Raw genomic sequence first — 18,945 nt, forward strand, 5'->3', positions numbered from 1 at the left:
CCACAAGATATGATGCATCTTTGAAAAAGTTCCTACTTCACTTAATAATGATGTTCAGCTTTTTTGGTGTTGCCAGAAGCTATCCTGGAAAACATAATGAGAAACTTTCCTCTTCAGACTGTGTCAAACTATTCAGGCTTTTTTTCCCCCCTTTGAAACAGCTTTTTTTTCCCCTCTGTTTCCATGTCTGTAGAAATGCTAATCATTACCCTAAATTATCCAGCTAACAGGCTGAAATTCTGCTCTTTTTAAGAAAAGTGTGAATTTTCTTGCTCAGTTCAAGGGGCTGGACTGCAACCATCTTATTGTAAGGTAAGAGATTTAGTTTTCCACCCATTACATGCCTAAGTGCCTGCCTGACCACTGCTCCCATGCCATTACAGGGAAAGTGTAACCCAGAAAGTATAGGCCAAACTACAAAGCCATCCCTCCACCCAGCAGTCAAAGGTGCTGGCTGGTCTTGAGAGGAGAATTCTGCAAGAGAAGAGATGTGTTTGAATCACCAGCTTTCCTGCAAAACACTTTGAAGCTTTAAATCAGTGTGTAAGTGTTTGGAAGCAGTGAAACAGATTCCTGGAATATGGGCATGGCTCCTTGTTCTGGGCAAACTGACTTGTTTTCTCTTGTGATGTCCCAGTGGAAAACCTCTTGCAGCATCTCTAGCTAAGCCAATCCCACACATGTCATGGCTGAATCCTATCAGTGACAAAACTTCAATTTTCACATGAACTCCTCTGGTGTGTATTAGGGTAGATGGCAAAAAGAATAATGTAAAATGGCCCATGAAAACCATGTATATTTTTGTTACTACAGTAATTCATCGTCTCAAGAGTGCCAATGAAACTCTAGAAATACTGTCAGAAAGGTAAATGAAGTGAGTGATGGCTGTTGGAATGCTCCAAACCTGAAAGATTTCATGGATAGGTAGCTCACTACAGACTGAAAATACGAGCTCCAAGCCAGTCCAAGATGCAAAGAAACCCCCAAAGCATAACAAGGACCAGAATCAAAAAACATATGCAGACTATTATCAGTTTTGAGTGTCAGAAAAAAAGTCTAACCCACTATAATCACCAGTTGAAAGTAAAGAAAGAATTCAAAGGATTAATGACAGAGCAGAAATTTTCTGAGTCAGTCTTGAAAGTCCTTTGCCATGAGGCCCAGCTTTCAACCAAAATGGATCCAAGCACAACTAGAAGGTAACATGAAACCACCCCAGAAACAGTTAAACAATGAGACGTAGGTCTAAGGTAGCTCCATTTGCCAGCTTGACTGTCATTACAGGTTCCCAATGGAAGTGATGGGAGGAAAAAATAATTTCAATACTGATGCCTATAAAGAACCAAAACTGTCCCTTGGCAAAGCTCCCCAGGGAAGAATCATACCTGTGAGAAGCCCTGACTTCGGACTAATTACGAGTTGACAGATTGACACAAAATGAAAGTCCAGCCTGCTTTATTACAATTTCTTGCTAGAAGCTCAGCCTCCACACAGGGTTTGAATAAGTCAGAAATAGCCCTTCTGCCTTATTCTGGGCCTCTCTCTGGGCTGGATTCCCATCCACAGAAGAGAAAGAGTTGTGAAAGTCCCACAGGAGAAGTGACACTACTGCTGGGCCATAGAAACTGCCAAGTTAAAATAAATACATCAGAAACCAAGGAACATCTTGGTGGCCTGGAGTATCAGAAGGCAGAGGGTAGAAAAGCAAGAAGAAGAAAGTGAGAATGAAGACAGGGAAAAGACTCAAGTTCTACCCCAGAAGCTGGAAAGTATAGAGCAGGAGGCCAATGAGAACTTCTGGGCAGGGCTGAAAAACAAGTGAAAGTGAGAGCTTCTCTCATCTCTGAGAATGCAGCCAAAAAATCAGATTACTTACAGTAAAAGAAGAAGAAGGAAACAAGAAAAAAGAAAACCTCCTCAAAACTGGCAGCAAAGAGCTATCCACACTCCTTGGCTCCATGTAATGCTGGGTGGAAGGGGTAAGAAGGAAACAGGGGACAAACTGCAGCTTGGAGCCAAAACATTTCCTTTGGGATGCTCCTGGCTCAGTTCAGCCCTTTGTGACTCTCAATTTCAACCCCTTATGCACTCCCCTGTAATCATCATAATATGTGGCTGTTTGCTTGCTCAGTGTATTCAACTTCCTCACAGCAAGCCAAGCTCAACCCAGCACTAGCATTTATTTCTGGATTTTAACCAGGCCTGCCTAAAACCAAACAAGACTCAGTTTGGTTTGCCATATTCACTGGGAGAGAATAAAAAGAATTGCACTCAAACACCAGGGTTTGTGGCCAAGTTCACCTCATGCTGCTGGTGGTGATATCACTGTTATTTCACTTACTTTAGTACTTTTAAAACTGCTCTGGAAAAAGGGAGGGTTTCAGCTCTGTTTCTGATCTTTGAGGGAGATGCAAGTGATCCTAACAACACAGGCATAACTAACAGTTGTCATTTCATTAAAAGAAAAAACCTTTATTAGTCAAAAGTCTAATTATTGCTAGAAACCCGTAATGACTAAGTAAAAACAGCCACCAGAATGTGAGCAGGGCAGACATCAACTTGGGAGATGGAACAGCCCTTGAGACAAAATAGTTCCAGCTCTGCCTAAAATAACATCTTTCAAGAGCTGCCCCCATCGTGCTTGGTGTCAGACACCAAGCCAGGTCCCACAGTCCCAGTCAGTGATGCTCATGACACATCTTGAAACACCGACTCAGACCTCCAGAGCTGTCCTGAGAGTTCCCAGAGGTGCTGTAGAGCTCCCCTCTCAGGGGCATCAGGATGTGGTTTCCAAAGGATTTGGGGCAATGTGAGCAGGATTCAGGCATCTGTGAAAGTCTCTGCCAAATACCTCAAGATGTGATGAAGAACAGGTTTTCAGCTCTTTGAAGCTGGTGCTGCCCATCCAGAAGCTTCACCTGGGAATGAGGGACTGTGCCATGCCACTTGTCTGCCAATTCCCATTGTCATGGGTCTAATGAGAGTTCTCATTTTTGCTGATGTTTTGGCATCAGGAAGCATGTCAGGATCTCTGTTTCTGTTCTTAAGTCACTTGTATGTGATGTAAACACCTCCTTAAAAGTCAGGAAAACAAACAAACAGCCTGAAAGCCCCAGGAGGACTCCTTTACCTGGGAAAGAATGAAAATCTCTTCCCCCTTGCCCTCCAAAGCCACTCCCCTGATTTTGCAGGGAGTAGCTCATGAGGGTTAAATGCCTGGGGCTGACAGTACTGCAGACTCTAATGCAAAACAAGAGCTGTGGCTGCAAACTTCTCATCACTGGCAAACTACAACAGTTTGGGTAAACCAAACTAAATACCCTAATCCATGGACAGCTAGAGAAAGGAAATGCGTTTTTCTGTGTTGATGACACTGAACAATTCGTTGGGAAGGACTAAGGAGGAGGGAGAAGAGAAGGAATTTCCACTGAGAGTGCCAAAGATGCAATTAATGTCCTGTCACGGAGCATTTATACGCGATGAAATTCATTCCTGTGCTGAGAGCCGGCATAAAGTTACGTCTCCCTGAAGTTGCAGTTAACAGGCAGAAGGAATGGATTTCATTTCAAGAGCGATGTTCCGGATTCCTGGATGAGACACTCAGCAGTGAATAAAGCACTGTGCAGTAGAGCCTCAGCAGCCTTGAAGTGAATTTTGCTGTGACCTAACAAAAACCACAGACTTGAAATTGTGATGATTCAGAAATTTTCAGCTCGCAACAGGGGTTCTTGCAAAATATTTGGGAACTGCAGGAAGCGTTTAATGGTCTCCCTATGTCGAGGAGAGGAATCCTGACCTTTTCTCTTCATGATTCTTGTTCCTTATAAGCAATAATTTTAGGAGATGATTAAGCCCGGGTGGCCTTTTTTCCTAAGGTTGCTTATAGAATAACAAGTGACTTGGGTTGGTCCTTTCTGTTCTGATTCACCTTCTCTTTGCTATAGGAATTTGCAGAAGAATGACTACAGGGACAGATCGTGCTCCCAGTCACATGTGGATCCCCACAAGGCTGTGCAGCAAAGGAAACCAGGTAGAGAGGTTTATCTGCAGAGCAATACAATGGAGCAACAAAGTCAGGAGAACCTTATAAGGGCATCTGCCTTTCCTAGCCAAGAGTCAAAAAGGTAGGATTTCAGTAGGAAAAAAAATTTGAATAAACCAAGAACATGAATCAGAATACCAATGGCTAAAGCAGAGGTTTAGGACATTCCTAATCCTTATTTGGATGCAGAAACCATGAACGGGTGGTTTATAAATTCAAACTGATGTCATCTGAAGGAAGACTTCAGGTGAATCTTCCTTTCATTTCCTCTTAGCTTGAGAGACAAGCTGACAGCAGGACAGACAAATGAGCTACATCCATTTCCTGAAATAAATAAGAGACTTCTCACAAAGTTTAACAGCATGCAATATAATAATTACTACATGCTTGTGTTGTAATTACTGTCAGAGATTCCTTTAAAAAAGAAACCCGGCTGTTCCAAATCATCTTGAAATACTACTCATAAGACTATTTCTGCCTGCTTGTAAATGATGGCTATGCAAGAAACTAATTTGAGCATCATTGGAAATTATAATTTTGTTTTGTGTGCTTCCAGTAATGTTTTCTCAAACAGGGATCTTACATTTGTCCCTGTATTTGTGTAACTAATTATGTGGAAAGCATTAGACACAGTCACACGCTTGCTGACACTGTCTTTTCTCATTCAAGTTTCAGACAATACAATTTTCAGTTTGTGTAAATACTTATACTGCCCTAAGACCTAAGAGCAGTGCAAAATGACGTGAACTGGACTTAAAACAGACAGAAGTTAGGTCAATGTCAATAATTTAACCTTTACAGGAACTATACCTGATATATGAACCTTTTATATGCCACTTGCAAGTAATGGCTAAAAGCAGATATTTCTTCCTTGTGTTTCCACCACATCCTGTTCCTTAGGTACTTAGCTCCTACACTTAAGCAGCTTTCCCCTTGCAAATGTTATATATCATAACCCTCCTGTCCTTGAAGACTTCTCATCACCCTTTCCTTTTCCATGTCAATTGAGCTTAATTAGCAGCTTGTATCAGCAGCAGGATCTGTTCACACATTCATTGGCTCTATACTCAGTAACTGGAAAAATGACCTCAAATTGCCTCCTCATTGCATGTATGTGCTTCCTAGGATGGAAACTCCTCTTTTCCACTGATTTTCACTCAGTAATTCTTCCTTTGGAGCAGGCTAGGTAAAGTACATCCAATGCTCATACAGCAACGTTTCTGACAATGTGCTTTTCACCTCGCTTTTATCAGAGAATTCCAGACATAAGCTGGAATGTGGGATGGAATTTGAGGATGACACATCATATCTTAGGTCTCAGAAAAGCAGGAACAGTTTCTGAAAGCAGGTTCTCATTTCAAGAAAATGGATATTTGCTGGTTTATGATGCTGAGTCCTACTTCAAAAGCTAACACTCTCCCTTGCTGTGGCCACCTTAGTTCTGTGAATATTCTGAGGGATAATGTGTGTCTGGTGACTCAAAGAAATAGATAAATAATAAAAAAAAAGGCAGTGCGGTGGATCTAAAAATAAAAATTAGGAAAGGTGGGAATTAGCTCACCACAGCTCACCTCAATTGCCAGGTCAGGTTTCAACTTCCAGTAAGTTTTCAGCAGAGTAGCTTGTGTAAATGTATCTGTGGGCACTCCTCATACAGGGGAAAAGAAATTTCCTTGAAAACATACCTGACATCACAACTATGTGTTTTCCTGGAACAGAGCACGCGCTGGATCCGTACTCTGCTTACTGACATAGTCTTCATCCCAAGAGCGATATTACTGCTTGCACGTCAGTAAAGAGAACACAGTGGGTTTGCAGGAAGTGGAACCAGAGCATGGTGCTCAACATGCTAAAGAACTCATGGAAAACTGTGGATGTTCACCTTAAAGATGACTGGAAACACCGTAGACTACTTCACACTCAGGTTTGCCTGAAGAGTTGCTTTTATACATTAAGAACCACAGCAGACTTTTTAGATTAATAATCCCTTCGCCAAGACAGAGTATGTGTGAGAAGCACGAAAATGGTTAGCAACACAACCTTCCTGTATGATCTGAATTTGGGTGCTGGTCCAGGCGCTGCAGCAGAATGAGGCATGCACCATGCTTTGTTCACTGGCAGCCTGAGAGCCACACTTACTGTGCAGGTGCTCTGTTTTGCAGTATTCCTTCAAATTAGGGAAAAGAAACCCCCCCAGAGCAGCAGAGATGCCCACGGGAAGAAGACACAAGAAAGAGTTTGACAAAATTTGTGTACAGCAGGGTTACATTAGGGCATCACACTGAAGAACCCTTCTACTTAATAAAGGTTCAACACCTAAAATTTCTGGTTTTCACTTTTCTTTTGTTCTCAGGGTTTATTTTGGACAGCAAGAAATAAAGTCAGAGAAAGAGGGTGTTAAGTTTATTTTGAATTGAATGCAGTGGCACCGATTTTTCCAAGTGAGGTGTGAAAGCTTTTAACCTTGAGTTCCCAGCAGCAGATAAAACATCACTCAGGGTTTCTATTTCCAACCCGTACGTTACACCTCACCTTCTCCCCGTGCAGAACATTACTCCTCCTGAACGGAGAAGTATCCGCTTACAGGCAGCGCTGCTCCAAGGAAAAAAAGAAAAGTTTGCCTCTACCCTCAAAAATAGCCATTTTGTTCAGCCAGATGTTCTACAAAATGGCACGGCCGCTGTGCTTGAGGGGGGCCGGGCCTCCCACCCGGCGGGGCTCGGCGGGGCGGTGGCGGCCCCCGCCCGGCCCCCGGCGGCGCCGAGGCCAATGGGCGCTGGGGCGGCGGCGGCCGCCTCCTCCCGCCCAGCCCGCCCTATATAGAGCCCGGGCAGCGGCGCCGTCCCGTCCGTCGGGCTGTCTGTGCCGAGCCGCGTCGAGCCCAGCCGTGCCAGGATGCCGGGCCGCGCCGTGTGGCGGCTGGCGCTGCTCGCCCTCTGCCTGGGGGCCGCGGCGGTGGGGGGACATCGCCGCGGAGCCGGCGGCAAGAGCCGGCGGCAAGCGCAGACCCAAACCACCTCGCTCCCGCAGGGCACCGCCGCGCAGGGAAAGCGTGAGTACCGCCCGCGGGCAGGGCACGGCGCGGGGCTTGGCACGGCAGCGCCGGTGGCCCCGGGGGGCTTTGTCTGTGCCCCGCGCTCGCCCTTGGCCGCCCCTCGGCTCGGCGGGACCCGCACACGTGTGCGCCCCGCGCCCCTTCCCTCCCGGCTGCTGCCCTCGGTAACGCCGAACTTTGCTTTCTGATCCCCCTCTGCATCCCCATTCCTCCCTCTCCTGTTCTCCCCCCAGAGACCTGCTATGACAATGGACGGTACTATCAGATAAACCAGCAGTGGGAGCGTACTTACCTGGGAAACACTCTAGTCTGTACCTGCTACGGTGGGAGCCGAGGGTTCAACTGCGAGAGCAAACCCGAACGTAAGTTGGTGGCCCCTTTTGTCTGCATCGAGACCCCAGCACGGCTTTTGGTGCTGAGTAAGCCAAGCCTTGTACGAGTTAGGGCTGGCAGCCCAGGTTTTCCGCTGAAGTTTGGTACTTAGGGTCAGTAATGGGATCTACACTCAATTACACTGAAGATCTGGCTTGGGATTTTAAGAAATGCTTTTCATTAGTAATGGGCCTGCCACCAGAATCCTGAGCCAAACATCACTCATCTCTCTGGAGGATTGGATCTAAACATTAATTTTGGAGCCAGCCTCTTCTTTATAATGAACTGAACTGACTCCTGGACTCTCACGGGGAAGTTCAAATCTGGAGTCACTTTGCAGCTCTGGCTCTGCTCTGTTTGATTGCTTCACCCCAACTTTTCATAGCTGTGCAGTGTCGTCAGCTTGTTTAAAAATATTTCAACGTACAACTTTCTGCAGCCCCCTGGCCGTGCTGTGAGCTTTCTATAATTGAGTGTAAAATGAGATTGTTTAGTCTGTGCAGAAGAAGTTTAGGGAACAGAAAGAAGTTTAAATGCAAGGTCTGCTGGAGGCTGCATCTCTCCAGGATTAGGTGTAGTTCAGATTATCAGATGCAATCGATCTGTATTTATTGGTCTGAAGCCACTGGTTTGCCATAGTTCCTTTATGTTGCTTTGGAGATAGAAGAGATGAAAAACTGGTTTCTGGCTGACAGTGTTCATGTAAGACAGATGTGAGCATCTCAGCCATCTGTTTTGCAAGGCTCGTGTGCTGCCTGCCTCATGGCTGGAGTATTTTAAGGAGTGCTCAGTCCCCTTACTCCATAAAAGAGGGTTCGATTTACTTTTCCTTCCTCTGCAGAGATTCCTAAGTTTTACAGTTTTGAAGTCCAATAGCGCGTTTTCCTTATGACACAATGAACTTTATCTGCCCAGTAGTGAAGAAAGTTGTTCTGCTTCACATCTTGAGTCTGGTGGCAGCATTGATGTTCTGTAATCACTTACTCAGGCATGAATGTGGGCAATACACAAGTAGTGAACTTTGCTGTTGACTTTGGTGGGAGTGCTGCAGAATTTGGGATTAATCTACTTAATTTTTGCTAAATCAGAGGGAGGAGGATTAGCATGACAAAGGACACAGTTTCCAGGGGTTGTTTGCTCCCTCCTGTCTTCTCTACTGTTGGCTTCAGACAGCTGGGATTGATGCTTTCAGGCGTGCCTGCCATGTGCAACTTTTGGTTCCCTGAGGGAGGGAAGAAGAGGTTTCTGAGGTTATTCAGCATCATGGGGACCTTGAGGGGGCAAACTCTACCCAACTTTTTCTCTGCTGTTTCATCCTATGCAGAAAGAGGGGACTCATAGACATTTTTCTCCAGGAAAAAAGGAGTATCTGTGTGAGGAGGCAAGGAATGTGTTTCTGTTGACTGTACATGTTACTGGTGTGGTTACATGAAGTTGATTTTCTTTTTAATTCTTTTTCCCCCCCTCATAGCTGAAGAGACCTGCTTTGACAAATACACTGGATCCACTTACAGGGTAGGGGAGACTTACGAGCGCCCCAAGGACTCCATGATCTGGGACTGTACTTGCATTGGAGCTGGACGTGGGAGAATCAGCTGCACCATTGCCAGTATGTAACTAAGAGCCTGTCCCTGGAGCTATTGTTCGTGTCATATTTTCCAGAGCAATTTACACAATATTCCCAGTGCCTATTAGCTAAAGTTGAATGGAGTTTAATCCAAAGCCCACTAAAGCTTTGAAACTGAAAGTCCTTGCCCCATGTACATACACAACCAAACTCCTCTTTTATTCAAGAGGTCAAGTGCTATGTGAGAAAACATAGGTCAAAAATTACTGCTAGTGTCCAGCCATACAGATTAGTAATTTATTATATACAAGAGTGTATATAATACACAGATGCAATTATGAAAGTAGATTTTTGACTGGGAAAAAGTCTGCTCTGCAGCTGGTGAGTCAAAATAACACCATCAGCATTAATGGGACTACTCAGAATAAATGATAATAAATAAATGCCAACTGAGAGCCAGTTCTCCATCCTCCAAAAATGTCATTGAACACTTGTCCCTAAGGGAGCTGGGATTTGATATCCAGACAGCAGCTTAATGTGTTTCTGCAACTCCTTTTTCACTAGCCTGACCCATACTTTCCTCTTGCTCTTCTCTCTCTTCCCTTGGTCCTTTCTCCCCAGCTCCCCTTTCACGTCTCTGTCCGGAAATCCTTTCCTTATTGAGTCACTGGATTGTTCACAATTTCCCTTTAGTTCATAATTAAACTTTCTGGGAGCACAGAGGAAGATTGCTGTGTGTAAGGATTTTTAGGCTGAGATTTCAAAGTCTCTGAAGTATCTTTTGAGAAAAGTCTTGCTCTTAAAACTATCCAGTTTCTTGTTTAAGACACATAGGCAGATCCTAGTAGTTTTGCCACAGAGGACTCGGAAACCAGCCATCATTGTAACATGGGAAAAAAATAATGCATTAAAATAGAGCTGGAGCCCTTCTGAATTTAATGGCATTTTATTGGGCAGGGATGATAAGTGTTGTAAGAAAGAGTCAGTAAGGAAATTGCAAGTGTAAGAGCAGCCTTGTTTCCTCATCATCGGCCTGGTTTAGAGCTCACTGGAGAGTCTCACTGACTGCAACTGGCTTTGAATCAATCTTCAGAACTCCTACATTCCCTGCTTTCACAAATGAGCCCATAGAACATTTTACTGGCTCTTAATAAATGATGGGATGTGGGTGTTTTTTCTTTCTTGCTTGCTTTTTTTTTTTTTCTTGTATTCTTCCAAAGAAACAAGCCCTGTGTTTGCAAACTGCAGTGTACTGTGCTTCCCTGCCTCAGCCTGGGCTGCCTCAGAGCTGTGGGGCACTGGTGGGCTTGAATCTGCCTTTCCAGGGCAGGCTTTCCAAACCCAAGAGGTCTGATTTCCCACTGGCCTGTCACACCAAGCACCTCCTTATCCTCCACGTGCTGCCTGGCCACCATGTCCCTCATGAATGGCCACAGAGAAGCCCAAGTGGCATCACCTCAAACAAGATGGAGGCAATACCTCCCCCACCAGCCCTCAGCCTGAGAACAGTGTGTGAGGGAGAAACAGCACCTCATCACTTCTTGGCATTCCCTTTTCACCAGCCAGGCTTTGGCTGTGGTTTGGAACATGGAGAAGTTAGCTGAGGGAGGAGGACAGGGCCTGGGAAATATGGAAAGTGGTGGGTGCCAGTGGGAAAGGTCGAGCACCATTTTACAGGCTGATGTCCCCCCTCATTCTCCTCACTGTTCCCCCTCCTTGCTGCCCCCACCCCAGCTGACCCCCTTTGCCCCTGGCCAGGTGGCCCTTACCTTGTGACCATCATGCCATTCCTGATATGTGTCCCTCACCTTGGCTCCCCTCTCTCCCACCACAGATCGCTGCCATGAGGGTGGCCAGTCCTACAAGATTGGTGATACATGGCGCCGGCCGCACGAAACGGGCGGGTACATGCTGGAGTGTGTGTGCCTGGGCAATGGAAAGGGCGAGTGGACCTGCAAACCTGTGGGTAAGTGGCTGCTCCTTGCTTCTCCCTCAGCGCAGTCAGGGCGTGTGGGCCCTTTCTCCTTGTCTTCACTGTGGTGTCCCCATGTGGGAATGCCCTGGGTGGGCTCTGATCCACTCTCCCCTCACAGCCGAGCGATGCTACGACAACACAGCTGGGACATCCTATGTGGTGGGAGAGACCTGGGAGAAGCCCTACCAGGGCTGGATGATGGTGGACTGCACCTGCCTTGGTGAGGGCAGCGGCCGCATCACCTGCACCTCCAGAAGTAAGTGCCAGCCTGGCAACTGCTGGCTGCTCTGTTTTATTTATCTTACTTAATTTTTCATTTATTTTCTTACTTATTTTCATCCTGCATGGGAAAGGAACGTTATTCCTTCATCTGCCCTGTGCAAGTAACAGTAGTTGGAGAGGGATGGCCGTGCCCTGGGAAGTGGCGGGAAGCAGACCCTTCTGAGGGAAGAGAGGCCTGTGTGGTGCCCCAGTCACCATTTGCAGTCTGGGAACACCCCCCAGAGCTGGTGATCAGTGCTGGGGACAGAGGTGCTTGGATTGTTTGGGGATTTAATCTCATGGAGAGAGAAGGGTTTAAGGTCAGCTGAGCCATAGCCAGGCATCTCCCAGGAAGTCAGGGAAATCGCTTGGCCCACAAAATGGCAGAGAGTTTAGCCCAGGATGCCCATTTCTGTGCTTTCAGGTAGCCTTCTGAGGTACAATCAGGAGTTTTTAAAGTTAAATACCCTTTCCAACAGCAGGATCTGCAAGATTAAAATGTTCTCTTGTTTCTTTCTCTCTATTACTGTTTTAATTTATGTGACAGCTAAACTAGGGTTTGTTTTGCCTGCTACACCATCTCTCCTATCACTTTTCCCACCCCATTTCCTGCTCCAGCAGCACAGGTGGTTTTGTTTTTTTAAAGTTTTTGCATCATTGAGGGACATTACCGTAAATACTCCCACTTTATTTGTATTTGCAAAGCAAACAGGGCCCTTAAAATCCAAAATCTTGCCTGTTTATTGACCTTCTATTCCAGTCCTGTTAGCTCCACCACAGAGCTTGCTCCTATCTCGGGCTTACACAAGTTGCCTCAAGAAAATTTAACTTTGTACCTTACACCTTGGTTATGCAAGGCTTGAGAAACTCTTCTGTAGCCTTTCAGTTGCCTCAGGGCACACAAGTAATGGATTTTTGCTGATACAAACAGCAGACATGTAAGAATAAGACACTAAGGAGAGTTGAGATTAAAATGGAAGATCTGGAGAGACTTGTTCAAGAAATAAGCTATAAAAATCAACCCAGCCTTGACAATATTAAGTCTGTTAAAGACATATGAGGAAAAATCATTAGCTGTCAAATAGGAATGAATAAAACAGAATGTGTTGTTTGTGAATTTTGGAGGACTTATTATTACTAATAAAATGTATTTGGCAGTAGCTTTCTTTCCATAACTGAGGTCTGCCCTGTTGTATCATGGGGGAAATTGCAATATAATGACCTGTTCATTTTTCATTTTGTTTTCCAATTACATTTGAATAGAGAAATTCAAATTTATGTATATAAAATGATACTTCTAGCCCACAAAGTGGCCTAACACTTCAAGTGGGTGCTGCTGTTAGATATCTTTTATGGCCAGCATTTTCCAGAATCACAGCTGGTTGCTTCAGTGACATTTCAGCTTTTCATTGAGAAGAGTGTCCATGAGACACGTTTTTTTCACATTTGCAAAATTGCATGATGAATACCTCACCAATTTACCATTCTTCTGGCAAATGCTCAATTTCTGGTCATTTTAGCACTGTGAATCAGTAACATGTTTTCTGCATTCACATTCTATCCCCTGTGCTCTCTCAGTGGCAATCTGGCTTAATGCATATGTCCTTCCACAGTTCTTCATAAATCCGTGTTCATTGATCATAATTATGTTTGAGCCACTGTATCAAGTTTCCCTTGAATAAGAAGGTAAAATGTTGTAATGGAAGAAGAACTAGTTAATCCATGTGGATCTGGCATCCAGACAAAAGTAGTTTGTTGTGCTGTCCTTTGAACCCTTTTACTCAATTCATCGTGGGCTGTGGGTTATTGAAGAGATTTAGAAAGTCTGGTACTCCTGGTATGACTTGAGCAGCTTGTGTTAACTTCACTGCAGCTTCAGGCAGGCTTATTTTGGAAGAAGTAGGATTTTACATGTTGCCCTCAAACAGGTTTTAGTCCCTTCCAGATGAAAGAGAGCCCTGAAATTGAACTGTGCCCTGTGTGTAGTATGAAATGACCCAGCTACAAAGACTCCTGTTTTTTTCTTCAAAGAAAAAAAAGGGGTATTAAAAAAAGTTAAGCTTTAACGGTGTATGCTGGACAGAATGGGTTTAGAATGACTTTAAAAAGTAGCTTTTTGACAACGGCTGCAAAGTGAAAGAGCAATTCTGGAAAGGAATGGAAATTTTTCCTTAGGCTAAAGCACCAGGATTTTGGGATGCTCTCAGACTGTGCAGTTTAGTGCATGTAGGAATTGCAATAGTGGGCTCCAGAGAATGAGGTGGGCCTTTAATTCAGTCTTTAAAGTATGAGCTTGTTTGATAGAGTTGGTGGTTGAGTGCTAGAAACTGCCCAGTGAAGCCACCCAGAGCAGGCACAGCTGAGAGTCACATTCCTCACACAGATCGCTGCAATGACCACGACACCAAGACCTCCTACAGAATTGGGGACAACTGGAGCAAGAAGGATAACCGTGGGAACTTGCTCCAGTGCGTCTGCACCGGGAACGGCAGAGGCGAGTGGAAATGCGAGAGACACACGTCCCTGCACACCACCAGCACTGGTAAGTGGGGCATCGTGGCATGCAACGTAGGGAAAGGGAAAATGGATGGCATGTTTTGACAGGTTAGGACTTGGAGTTGAGTTGTTCCATCCTAATTCAGGTATTTCAGAGTCTTGTCTGGGAATGATCAGCAGCAGAGAGGGTCAGAGTTCAGGAGATGCTCCTTGTTTGTGGTGTGGAGAGAAGATCACTTGCTACCTTGTTTCCATGCATGAATGGGGCTGGCACATACAGTTGGGATTGCCTGCACAATCACAGGGCAGTAAATCACATCTAGGGCCCTGCATCCACAGGAGCTATCTTTGTCTTGGGAGCATGGCACGCCACGTTAATGTTTGAACTTTATGTATTTGCCTCAGGGTAACTTTCTTGAAATCTCCTTAATTTAAACCCCACTGAGACCATCTGGTTTCTTTGACATGATAAATACACCTACTAATGGGTGAGCTTTAAAAACCCAAAAATGTCAAGGAATGTATACAACGCTGTCTAATACATGTACGTGAGAGAGCTTGTAATTTCGGTATGAAATATTGCCTAGTTTACAGAGAGCATATCTTTTGTGCCCAAGGTTTCAATCTTCAGCTCCTAAATTCCTTCTTTTTGTCATTTTAAGGGTCTGGGTTTCTTATCAGTGAATGCAATGTAGAACTTCTGTTTTCCTGCAGTGCCTGCACTAAAGTTTTCTTGGTAAATGACCTTTAACTGTTTGGTACCATCGGGTTAAATTCAAACTCTCAGAAGGTCTAAACTTCAAAATGCATAACACTTCAAGGGTGCCAGTATTTTGTTTCCATTATTATTTTCCCTATTTCAGCAGAGCTAAATTTGTGGAGGTTCCTGTGGGAATCATTAGCAAAAAATGGATACGATGTAGACAACAACAAGCCTCTTTGCCTCTCAGTATTATTCCAAATGATAATGTGCCAAAAACTTTGATTAAAAATTTTTAAATTGCTCAGTAAAATAATACATTTTCAGTTTATTCTTCTTGTTTTTCAATGAAAAATTCAAAACTGATCCTTTTTGCTTTATCTCGCTACTTCCTTGTTAATTTTTTATTGTCTTGTCACTGATCTTGATTTTTCTGTTCTGCATTTCCTTCAACTAACTATTTTTTTTTTTGGAAAAAAAAAGGTTTTCTAAACAATTCCTGTGAAAAGCAGTTTCTAAATCCTTTCTAAAGCCATTCTACAGGGCTGGAAACCAGAGGCTGTCATTAGCAGAAGGGGGAGTTGTTCTTTTAAGTTTGAAAATTGCTGAGTGGAATAATTAAGCTGCATCTCAGGAAGCTTAAAGAGTGTTGTGCCTTCCATCTGATGGAGTGCCTCAGGTTTTATTATCTCAGCATTTGATGGCAGCATTCTGTTGCTGAGCTTTTCATGCCACATGTGCCTCGTGTCTCGTGTTGTGCCGCAGGCTCTGGCTCTCCCAGCATCACCAACGTGCAGACGGCGCTGTACCAGCCCCAGCCGCAGCAGCCCCAGCCCCAGCCCTACGGCCAGTGCATCACGGACAACGGCGTCGTGTACTCCGTGGGCATGCAGTGGCTCAAGACACAGGGCAGCCAGCAAATGCTGTGCACCTGCCTGGGCAACGGAGTCAGCTGCCAGGAGATAGGTATGAGTTGGTGTGTAGTGCCTGTTCACGCCTGTGAGGTCTCCAGGACTGTCCTGTGGTGTAATTTCCGAGTAGAACCCTCTGTGTGCATCAGAAATGTACTCTGAAGAAGACATACTGGAGAAAGGTGCGAGGGGGGAAGACATGGTTTGGTTATTCAAAGCCTGGTTCTGTAGGGCAGAAACGTTTCCCAGTGAGCTATATATAACCTGCTGAGGGGAAACAGAGCCCTTGGGGAGCAGCATTAATAACTGTATTCAAATGGAGCTGCGATAATATATGTTTGGAAAAGAATGTAAAAAAATGCCACAGCTGTGGAGCTGTCTGTTGGTGTGTATTGGCCTGGGTCCATGGCAGTCAGTGTGGGTTCCCAGCGGCCAGCAACTTGGCCTGGAGGGGCTGTTTTAGAGCCCTGAGATTTGGGGATTGCAGTCTAATGCTGTGATTTTCTTTTTGAAGCTGTGACCCAAACGTATGGTGGCAATTCTGATGGAGAACCCTGTGTCCTGCCTTTCACCTACGATGGAAGGACTTTCTATTCCTGCACCACCGAAGGCCGCACAGATGGGCACTTCTGGTGCAGCACCACTTCCAACTTCGAGCAGGACAGGAGATACTCCTTCTGTACCGAGCAGAATGGTGAGTTCTTCTTAGAGGGTTTTCACATGCATGTGACCCTGGTGTAGGGATGGAGGAATGAGCAGAGGACACAGGAACAGGCTGCCTGACCAATTCCAGCAGTCTGGAGGGACTTAAGGTAGTAAGGCAGTGCTGTGAAAGGAGGGCTGCCTGATGACAGAGCACTTGTGTGCTCTTGGCATCTTTGGAGGGTGCTACAGATGTACCCTTTGAGTCCTGTTCTCTCACCTCTGAGCTGACCTTAGAATGGGAGTACCTGGTCAGGGTGGAGCTTTGGCCCAAAGGATGCTTATCTTTGACTTTGCTTGGGTGAATTGCTGCAAGTAATGCCCATATTAGGCTGCAAAGAGGAGGATATCCATGGAGTACAGTTTGTGCAGTCCTGTCACTCCCTCCATCCTAGCTATCTAGCCAGTCTGCCATATATAGCAGTGATCTTCATGTGATTTGTGGTCACCAGTCAAGAGCTGGGGCATGACTAATGCAGCAGCATTCCCTCTTGTCTGTGGATGGTCAGTGTTCCCTTTGCAGCACACATCTACCTGTGTGGTTGCACTTTCTGGAGTGCCTGTCAGACATCCATGGAGCAGTGTCCAGGCAGCTTCTTTGGGATCTGACCTTGGAAAGAGTATTTCATGTTCCGCCATGAAAATGCTGCTTTTTACACTGCATAGGCACTTCTAAAAAAATTCTGTTCTACTTTGGTTGTTTTTTCCTGATAAAAGTCAAGCCTTTCTCTGACGGGCATATAATATTTTCTTTTTAAAAAAAACAAGCAAACCAGCCACCCAAAAGCAACAACAGCAACAAAACCCCTCCCCTCCCCCCCCCAATGAAAAACCAAACACTGTCCCTGTGCATGCACACATTCAAGTTTGAGAGGCTTCTTGTGATACACTGTGGAAAAGAGAAATGTGATAGAGAAAAAATCTCAGTAAATGTCTTCTTCACCAATATTTGTAAAGCAGAGTTGCTCAAGAGGTGATTAGTTCAGGTAGATTACAGCCCTCTTTCCACTGCTGCTTGCAAAACATGAAGCTTCCAGCCTGCAGAGAGGTTTTGGCTTGTCCTGTTGTACATAACTGAACTGTAACCCTTTCCTGAGGGTGAAGGCTTCCCTTAGAGCTGAAAGGCACTGCTGGGAAATAGCTTCAGTGAGATAATACCGATATGCTGAGAGCTATGAGTTTATTTCATTCCCTAGGCCTTGGGAGAAGGGATGTGCAGAACTACTTCCCAAACACACAAAATAAGCTTTGGTTTTCCCTATTTCCTGGGAGTTCTCATGGCTGTCTCTGCAGCTCCTTCCAACTGAACTGACCTCGTGCAAAGCTTATGTTTCCACATCTGAATTAATTAAAGGCAAGAAAAGAAGCCTGTGGATTATATACAGGGCACACATGGGAAAAAGTAGTGCTAGTGGTTTGTTTTCCAAGCTCTTCCATGCATGCTAAGAGAGAGTGCAAAGGCTGCATTTGCATCTATTTTCTTTTCATTTTTGTAGTTTTGGTCCAGACACGTGGTGGCAATTCCAATGGTGCTCTGTGCCACTTCCCCTTCCTGTACAACAACCGCAACTACACCGACTGTACTTCTGAGGGACGGAGGGACAACATGAAGTGGTGTGGAACCACCGAGAACTACGATGCTGACCAGAAGTTTGGATTCTGCCCCATGGCTGGTAAGGCTGAGAGCCATAAAGGGGTTACGGAGCATGTGGTTCTTCGAGCTGGAAAGTGAAGACCTCTCTGTTGGTCAGTTACTGATGACTTCCAGTGAGCTGTGTCCCAGCCCAAAGCCCCTTAAGGCATCTCTGAAGCTTTGTTTTGTCCTTTTTTTCCCCACTGACCACCTCTAGCAGAGATTTAGGCAATGTCGGGAGAAGGCAATTTTCATTACTTTTTGCTACAAGGCAGTGCTAGGCATGCTCCTCAGCATGTGCAAACTGGTGGAGATCTGCTGGAGAGCCTAAAATTGGAGTGGGTCCCAAAATTTCCTTGTTAAGATGCAGAAACCACTAAGTGGTATGATGGGGCATTGCAAATGGTCTCAGTCCTCAAGATCTTGTAAATTCTGGCCTCATAAATATCCTCCTGCTTTCTTCTCACCCAGCCCATGAAGAAATCTGCACAACCAATGATGGTGTCATGTACCGTGTTGGGGACCAGTGGGATAAGCAGCACGACATGGGCCACATGATGAGATGTACTTGTGTAGGAAATGGCCGTGGAGAATGGACCTGCATTGCCTATTCACAGCTCAGAGGTACTGATTTTCATGTTGATATCCCCACTTTAGTCCAGGTGGGAAAATTGGTATTCTTTTCTGTCATTGCAGGTTTGAGCCCAGGCTCAAGAACTGCAGTTTACTCTTTGGAGTAGGAAGGGAATTAGAGGAGCTGTGAAGCTCTTTACTTGTTATGTGCTAGAAAAGTATATTCCAGCCTTTACAGGCTCAAGCAGAAGCAAACCTTGATTATCTTGATCATGCTATCCCTCCTTCCTTTTGTCCAATTTAGGAATTGGCACTACTGTGATTTTACAGAGAGCTCAGTATAGGCACCTCCCTGCCTCGAGAACAGACAAAACTCCAGACTAGTCTGAAGTTTGAAAGCAGAGCTGTTCTATTTTATTGTTCAATTTTCAATTCCTCTGTGCTGGACTAGCCTTTTGCTGGCTAATCTATATGAAAAGCTGGCAGGAAAGCATGGAGATTACTCTTATTTATTTACTCATTTGTGTGAGTGGTCCAAGTGGAGAAGTACTTAAGCAATACCAAAAAAAGAAGACTTAAAAGCACAGACATTTGATCATCCTACAGCTAGCTCACAGCATTGGCTTCATGTCTGGAAAAGGCAGGGGGGTTGCTGTCA

The 18,945-nt window shown here is 45.1% G+C and overlaps 1 protein-coding gene across 6 annotated transcripts in view; it reads left to right on the forward strand.

Moving 5' to 3' along the window:
• Positions 1-6,893: 6,893 nt before the first annotated feature.
• The window catches only part of FN1 (fibronectin 1), a 51,998-nt gene continuing 39,946 nt past the window's right edge, over positions 6,894-18,945 (forward strand). For all 6 annotated transcript variants that reach the window (XM_069021755.1, XM_069021754.1, XM_069021756.1 and 3 more), the window contains exons 1-10: positions 6,894-7,094; positions 7,331-7,459; positions 8,941-9,078; positions 10,871-11,002; positions 11,130-11,267; positions 13,656-13,814; positions 15,234-15,434; positions 15,894-16,073; positions 17,578-17,754; positions 18,186-18,338. In XM_069021755.1, coding sequence (XP_068877856.1) covers positions 6,938-7,094; positions 7,331-7,459; positions 8,941-9,078; positions 10,871-11,002; positions 11,130-11,267; positions 13,656-13,814; positions 15,234-15,434; positions 15,894-16,073; positions 17,578-17,754; positions 18,186-18,338 — 1,564 coding nt within the window. In that variant the 5' untranslated portion in view covers positions 6,894-6,937. The remainder of the gene's footprint in view (positions 7,095-7,330; positions 7,460-8,940; positions 9,079-10,870; positions 11,003-11,129; positions 11,268-13,655; positions 13,815-15,233; positions 15,435-15,893; positions 16,074-17,577; positions 17,755-18,185; positions 18,339-18,945) is intronic.

The sequence above is a fragment of the Aphelocoma coerulescens genome, chromosome 7, assembly GCF_041296385.1.
Source record: "Aphelocoma coerulescens isolate FSJ_1873_10779 chromosome 7, UR_Acoe_1.0, whole genome shotgun sequence".
NCBI lineage: Eukaryota > Metazoa > Chordata > Aves > Passeriformes > Corvidae > Aphelocoma > Aphelocoma coerulescens.